Source organism: Typopeltis vanoorti, chromosome 12 (genome assembly GCF_054136105.1).
Source record: "Typopeltis vanoorti isolate ZY-2024b chromosome 12, IOZ_Tvanoo_1.0, whole genome shotgun sequence".
Lineage (NCBI taxonomy): Eukaryota > Metazoa > Arthropoda > Arachnida > Uropygi > Thelyphonidae > Typopeltis > Typopeltis vanoorti.
The window spans coordinates 71044144-71052453 of NC_143560.1; the positions used below are offsets into that span (position 1 = coordinate 71044144).

The following is an 8310-nucleotide window of genomic DNA, read 5'->3' on the forward strand; positions in this document are numbered from 1 at the left end:
AATTAGAATTGCAAATCATTCAACACATTTTCTTTGATTTTTTGATTTGGGAATGTAATGATTCCTGATATTAAGAGAATTTTTTATTTTTAAAATCAAATACCAATCCCATCAAAACTGCATCTATGTTAGTCATAAATAAATATTTATTATTATTATTAAGAGAGACCTCCAGGGAGTCTGGGACTCATCAAGGAAGGCCACATACTCTGCACATCAGCTATCATACTTATTCTTGAATTCATTCACACTGCTTGCACTCACAACACCCAATGGCAATCCATTCCAATCACACATCACCTTATGAGAAAAAAAATCTAGCCCTCACCCTCCCCCCTTCATAGTGGCATTCATTCTCAGCCTTCAAGGATGCCCTCTTGTTCTTTTCCCACTCTCCTTTGCAAAATCTAAGTATACCACTGTATATGCATCTCCCTTGTCCAATATATTTGTCACCTTTTTATAGTACATAACCAAGTTCGTGAAATACGACCTACCTTTAACAAACCCATGCTAACAAGAACAAAGAATGTCAGATCGTACTTTGGGGTGTTAATGTTACTTAATTCTGAATGTGCCTTATAACTACTTTCTCTGTGGTCAGGAATTGTAAGGTTTTCGCTGCGTAACAAACCCTAACAAATTTATATTTATACTGCGCCAGTTAGAGTTATTATACCTTAGATATGTTCGGGGGCTCTCAAAAAATATTGCAGTCGTGGCCCCTTCTCTTTCTTATTTCGTTATATCTTTCTTTCCCCTTTATCACGGTTCATGGTTTAGCGAGTGGCAAATGTCGGTCTCAAACACAAATTTAATACCAGGATTTTAAATGACAAAACATAAAGTTTTATTTTACACTAATAAAATTACATTAAACATGAAATGATAGATTAAACCACATTCAGGCAATATCACATGAAAATCTCACAAATTAACACATTTATTATTCTCTAAGAAAGGCATGCACTTGGAAAATTAATGCAAATTTATCTAGACAAAATCTCAGGGAAAAGAGCTAAGGTAACATTTGCATACTAGGTTGAGCAAGAATCACTTGACATGGCTCTTCGGACTACCAGTCCAATGTTCCTAAAGTTACTCCGACAAATAAATCAGTTTCAGTTTTCCTTTTAGCAACACTGCTTAACGTGTTTTCCTTCAGCACTCTCACTTAACTTTAGAAAGGACAAAATTGCCTTACCGTTTCTGGCTGCTCACTGTTTCACTGAATCACCACGTGCGAATCACGTGTGCATGCTGGTTGGATCCTTGTTCACACTGCAGATTCTTTTCCTTCCCATCTCATGGATTCACGCGCACTGAAATTCCTCCGTTAGCTGGGAACATTTGAGGTTGGTGTCTGGGATTTCTGGATCCTTCAAAGGGAAACATCACGGTCCGGGTTTCACTTAGATCCGAGCTTTCCCTTTCTAGTCAGAGATCATCCTCACCTCCTTCCTCCCTTTCTTTCCCTGTTTTCTCCTTGTGTCCCTTACTCGCTATCTCCCACCTGTTTTCTCTCTTTTCAACAACAGCGTTACTGGCTTGCTGGGCGAAGTATAAAATGCTTTTTCTTTTCCCCTTTGTCTGTGTCGAGAAGTTTGATGGGGGGGGGGGGGTTGTGAGCCTTATGGTCACACTTTGTGAACTATGGAGTTAGCTCTGTTCTGCTGAGAGCAGGATTGCCTTGGGTCTTTTATGTTTGTAATAGTCATGTTCACTATAACTGGAAGCTTGTCTGATTAGTGGGTTGGAATGAGAGTGTGCCTTGCTGAAGAACTTTTCCGCATAGTCATGAAGGAGAGAGTGGATGTCTGGGGATCCGGTTTCTCTGTGGATCTGTGTGTTTCTGACAAACCATGGGGCGTCTGGTATCATTCTCAGGCATTTGTTTTGTATCCTCTGTAGTTTCAGGATGTTAGATTTGGATGTGTGACTCCATGCTGGGGATGCATATGTGATTACTGGTCGTATTACCATCTGATGTAATAACAGCTTGTTGCATGTATCCAATTTGCTGTTGCAGTTGATCAGAGGATAGAGTTGGGCTATGGTTCTGGATGTCTTTGTGCCTATGAGCTTGATGTGACTGTTGAAAGTCAGCTTTTTTGTTCAGCTGTACTCCAAGGTATTTGGTTTCTGTCTGCCATGGTATCTTTTTTCCAAGGAGTTGGATGTCATCTTGGATGAAGGCTTTGCGTCTGGCGAATAGTATAGCTGAGCTATTGACAAAGTTTATTGTATCCTCCAGTCCGAGAACCTTTGTGATGGTGTCCTGGAGATCTCTCTGCCCACACTTCACAGTCAGCGGAATGTTACGGGCCGACAAGAGTCCAATGCCCCTAGTACTCGTAGAGATACCCAACACACACAAGAACATATACAACATAACAACGATCTGTGGTCTGAAAATCACAACTGAACCACTAAGGAAAGAGCCTCGTTGGGCCAGTGCCACAGATGTCAGAAGTATGGACATACACAGAAACTCTGCAGAGCAGACTACAAATGCCTCAAATGTGAGCAAAACCATCCCACAGCAACCTGTTCAAAACCCAGGACCTCGCCAGCCAAATGCGCAAACTGCAGGGGGCCCCCACCCGGAAAACTACAGAGGCTGCAGTCACTACCCTAAGAATAAAACAGACAACAAAAGGAAACAGATCTCTCAATCCTGCCCACAGGCACCAGATTTGACAGCTCCCCAGTTGCCTGACACCTAACAAAAGACAACAAAATACCAGCTCTCACAAATGGAAAATACCAACAGTCTGGAAAGCCACCGTCGAAGCAGGACATACACTGAAGTAGCTTGCTCATCTAAAGATATCCAGCAGGACCAAATTCTTCCAAGCATGACAACAGTCATCACAGCCTCATTGGCAAACATGCTTCAAGACTTCAGTAAGTCAAGCCCTTCACCAAACTCCACAAAAAGATTTCTAAAAGAAACTCAAACCATCTTATCAATGCCTGTTAATGAACAAAACTAGATTACTCCCAGACTCACTACAGATCGCCGCTTGGAACGCCAATGGTCTAAAAAACAAGACACTGTAGCTTCAAGAATTCTCTCACAGATACAACCCTGACATCATCCTAATTAATGAAACTCATCTAAGACCTGCAGACAATCAAAAACTGAGAGGCTATATAGAAATGACTGACTGGACTACAGAGGCAGTGGTACAGCCATATTTATCAGGAACTGCATCAGGCACAATGGAATACTCACCCAACCTCCAACCTAGAACTCACCGGTGTCGAAGTCCACACAAACTCAACTGGAAGACTTAAAATCTACGCCGCCTACAATTCCCCCGCTAAGACCCTGCTATTTTCTGACTTGGATGCTGTACTAGGCATAAATGAATCCATCATCGTTGCTGGGGACTTAAACTCCAAACATCCCTCCTGGAACAGCAGAACCACAAATAAAAATGGCCATATCCTCTTCAGCTACACAGGATTAAACAACGCTGTCGTAACAGGCCCCACCGAACCAACCCACCACAGCCCAACTGGCGCAGCCGACATCCTAGACATGCCATCCTACACAACATCAAATACCAGCACAGCATTCAAGCACTGAATGAATTATCATCAGACCACAACCCAATCCTACTTCATTTAGGGAACAAAGACCAGTCACACCCCCAAAAAAAAACCTCCATTGTCTGGGAGAAACTTAGGAAAGTGCTACCAGAACACATGGGTCCGGTACCCCATATAAAAGCCAAGGATGAAATAGACACGGCAATAAAGAACCTCACCAATCAAATCAATAAAGCCATAACTGCAGCCACAGTGTCCACGATTACCCACAAACAAAACCGTCTCCCAGAAGAAATCATGGACTTAATAAGAGAAAAAAAACAGACAAAGAAAAAGATATCACAACACTCGTGCTCCCCAGGACAAAACAGCCCTCAACAGATTAAACAAATCTGCCCAAGAAGCTCTCCAGAACCACAGGAATCAAAAATGGGACAACAAGCTCACCTCCATCTCCACAGCAGATCATTCCATGTGCAAATTCCTAAACAACCTCAGGAACAAGAGCAAATCCCCCCCCCCCTCTGCAAGCAGAACAGCACCTTGCATACACAGATGCTGACAAACCTGAAGCCATAGCAAGAAATCTAGAGAAACAATGCAGTCCTGCATATGAGAACCTAAACATCAGCCATGTATACAAGATCCATCGTAAAGTCAGGTTCACAGTAAATCGTCCCGATGACAATCCAAGCCCTATAATGTCTACCTCACCTACCGAAATAATTGGCATCATCAACCATCTCAAGATCAAAAAAGCCGCAGGTCCCGACGGCATCACTAACAAAGTCATCAAGGCACTACCACACAAAGCCATAGCATATCTGGCAAACATCATAAACTCCATCTTCAAATGGCAATACTTCCCCCAGTCATGGAAAATAGCTGACATCATCCCAATTCACAAACCAGGCAAAGACCCACACCTACCTGAAAATTACCATCCCATCAGCCTAAATTGGATAGCTATTTTCCCTAAATTGCTATCCAATTTAGGGAAAATAGCAGAGAAAATCATCCTCATCAGACTCCAAGATCATGTCAACCAACTAAATATCATTCCACAAGAACAATTTGGCTTCTGTCAAAATCACAGCACCATCCAACAGATCCATAGACTGGTAGAATACATCACCACAGGATTTAATTGGAATCAGCACACTGGAGCCGTCTTCCTAGACATCTCAAAGGCCTTCGATAAGATCTGGCACCAAGGCCTCCTCTACAAACTTATCATCGCTAACCTTCCACTAAACATGATACACCTGATCAAATCATACCTCTCAAACAGGAGAATGCAAGTCAAAATCAATGAAACGGTCTCTACCCAACGGAAAATCCTCACTGGAGTTCCTCAAGGATCCCTGCTAGCCCCGATCCTGTTCAACATCTATATGGCAGACATTCCTCAAAATCCTCTCACATCCACCATCGCCCTTTATACAGATGACACGGCTATACTAGTGATCCCGCCAACCACATCTTATAACCAAAAAACTACAAGACACCATCCTGAATCTAGAAAAATCATTTACAGACTGGCAACTACAATTAAACCCCCAGAAAAGCACAACGATACTCTTCACAAGAAGACAAGCATCCCCCAAAGGAGACATCACTCTGTTCAACTCTAAAATTCCCTGGAAACTGAAGCTTGGAATACTTCTCGATAAACGATTATGCTTCAACAGCCACATCAAGAGCACATGCACCAAAGCTTCAAAAGTTATCGCCCAGCTATACCCCTTGATCAACAGACACAGCAAACTAAGCTCAAGAAACAAAATTCTACTGTACAAGACAGTGATCCGTCCCACAATTATATACGCCTCCCCAGCCTGGAGCCATATCTCCAAGACAAACATCCTCAAGCTACAAAGACTACAGAAGAAGTGCCTGCAAATGATACTGGATGCCCTGTGGTTCATCAGGAACGCCCAGATCCACCGGGACATAAATATCCCCCTACATCTCTCCACTACTACTCTCCCTAGCAGAAAAATTCTTTATGAAGACATCTACACATCCAAACCAACTAATACAACAAGCTGGAAACTATGACGGTAATGACCACTGGAAACACAAAAGACCAAAAGTCATCTTAACACTCAACAACGAATAACCACTTAGGGCGAGCTAAAATAGCTCACAAATCTCTCCGATCACTGCTCCCGAAACAGACAACTGGGAATATGAAAAGCATCAAGCTTCACCCTCTGCTCCATATATGTCCTGCATTGTCAAGGTCATCCCCTTTAGGCTCTTAGTCATCCCATTTTCTTTGTTTGCCGTAGCTTACACATACCATTCCTTTATTTCGATTTATACACATTATTTTCCTGCATTAAAATTACACGTTAAATATTTCACAAACTTTCCCTTTCAAGAAGTAAATAGATATGCACTTAATAATTAGATACACACTCAATACACAATTATATGATACACTTTACTTTACCCCCCCCCCCCTTTCTTATTTCTTTCCCATACAATTTTGACCAACAGTACAGGTATTTTTTCTGGTTTAAAGCTCCTTTCATTGTTAGATCACGAATGAGTGTCTGTCTAGTAAAGGCAGGCCTCATTCACGATCTAACACAACCCATTTTTGCATCCTATCGCTCACCAACCTCTTAAATACCTTAACTACGACTCCAGATATATAGCTCAGCTTATAATTTGTTGCCTTAGCCTCATCACCACCTCTATGAAGTGTAACAATTTTGCCTTCCTTCCACTCCTTAGGGACTTGTGCTTTTGGAAGACTCTTGTTAAACAGATAGGTCAAGGCTGATGCTTACTCCTTGGAACATTCCCTTAAGACACATTTTTTTGTAGTTTTATCGATTATTTTAACATTAAATCCATACCTAACATAAAAAAGTACAAAAATCAATAATTTCAGTGCCTGTTGTTTGCAGTTTTACAGGTATTTCAATATCAACCTCCCATCCCCCATTCTAATTCTGAATCATTCTAAGCCAACCAACCTCCCTCTCAGAACCCAGGCGGTTGGATGTCATGAAGCTTTGTCCTAAATGCAGAAAATATCTTTATTTAATATGATTTTTTTATTATACCTTAAATTTCTCTATAAAAAGGTATTTAAGAAATAAAACTGTATTGTATGGTTTTCTATTTCCAGAACTCTTTCGTTGACTGATTCGGTCACTGATGTGGAAAGTGTGGCCTCTAATAAATATCCAGTACATTCTGTTAGTGATAATATGGTCTCATCAACTACTACAAGAGAGGGTTACATAACGCCGCCTTCAGCATCATCTAGTCCTTCATCTAAAATTGTATTTAATACCACTGATATAAGCTACCATGTTGGTTCTCCTAGAACTTCCATTGTTAGTCATGAAAGCAATGAACATGACTATAGAAGATTTTCTAAAGCAGATATATTTCCAACATCAGCCAGTCTTGAAAAGCTTTTTAGACCCAAAATAAAGTTTTCAAGTGTTTCATCCCTAAATGATATTGCTTCAGGAAATATAACTGATGTTAAAGCTTGTCAGATGAAAAATACTATCCAAAATGATGAAAGTGATACTTCAGAAAGTTGTAATACCGATTCTACCAAGTCCACAGACAACTTGCTGTCTCAGCAGAACCAATCTTCTAAAAGTGCTGCTACCCCTTTAGATGAAAATGATGGTTTTTTTTCTGATGATGAACACACTCCTCTTGTTTCACCACTGCATACAGTGAAATCTAACCATTATCCAAATAATTCAAAAGTGGAAAAAGGTGCACTTGATCATTCCCAAATAAAAACTACGCCTAAACAAAGCTGTTCAGAAGGGGCTGCATATTTTATGAAACGACGGCCACTGCAACGGCAGTACTCTATGGATTGTTCTTATAATAATCTTAGTCCAACTAACACTTCATCATCAATGACAGAGATCACATCACCTGCTACTTCATCATCACCACTGCACCGCCATCTCTCTTACAGCTTAGCCCAAAATCAGCTTATTGAAGTATTTGAACAATCTGTTAGTGATGGTTCTGCTTCAGATACCCAGATTACAATAGAATCTGCAGATTTGTCCCACTTGCATAATGAAACAGTTCTATAATTAATTCTCATACTTCAAGAATTATAAAAGAACTTATCCAAGAACAGTTGTAAATCAAATGTAAAATAGAGATTTATAAATTTTATTATTTAAGTTTAATTTTTTATAAAGTGTTTCATGCACATTCAAGAAGTGATTATATGCAATATGACTGAATTTATTTATTTTGCACTTTTGTTATTTTAGTGCAGTTTTCAAGATTTGCTGTAGAAACAAACTAAATGCACAGAAGATAATCGCAATAAAGTTGAACATGTCGTATTCTTTGTTTCATTAACGTGATGTCATAGTTTAGTTGTTAACTGTGAAACATTTGTTAATTGTTTTGTATTACTTACTTGATAATTAAATTTTAAAAGTGTTTTGGTGCATTAATTGCCATATTACAGTCCATTATTTTAAATTTAAACCTATTTATTTAAAATAAGTTTATTTAGTTTACAGAGAAGTTCACAGTATGATCAACAGAGGTAGTACTAAAAAAAGTTGTTTTTGATTAATGATTAGGATATTTAAGCAAAATTTAGACTGGGTCTTGCTAAGGTTGATCATTATTGAATGTGATAGGCAAAAATCTACCACCAAGAAGAACTGCTTTACTCCCTGGAATCAAACCTAAAGACAAACATTATTAAAATTTTTGTCTTTGGGTTTGATCATC

General features: G+C 39.8%; 1 protein-coding gene across 2 annotated transcripts in view; it reads left to right on the forward strand.

The window, feature by feature from the left end:
* The window catches only part of Arms (Ankyrin repeat-rich membrane spanning), a 640210-nt gene extending 632300 nt beyond the window's left edge, over nt 1–7910 (forward strand). For both annotated transcript variants that reach the window (XM_090402051.1, XM_090402052.1), the window contains one exon: nt 6704–7910. In XM_090402051.1, the coding sequence (XP_090258177.1) occupies nt 6704–7649 (946 nt within the window). In that variant the 3' untranslated portion in view covers nt 7650–7910. The remainder of the gene's footprint in view (nt 1–6703) is intronic.
* The last annotated feature ends 400 nt before the right edge of the window (nt 7911–8310 follow it).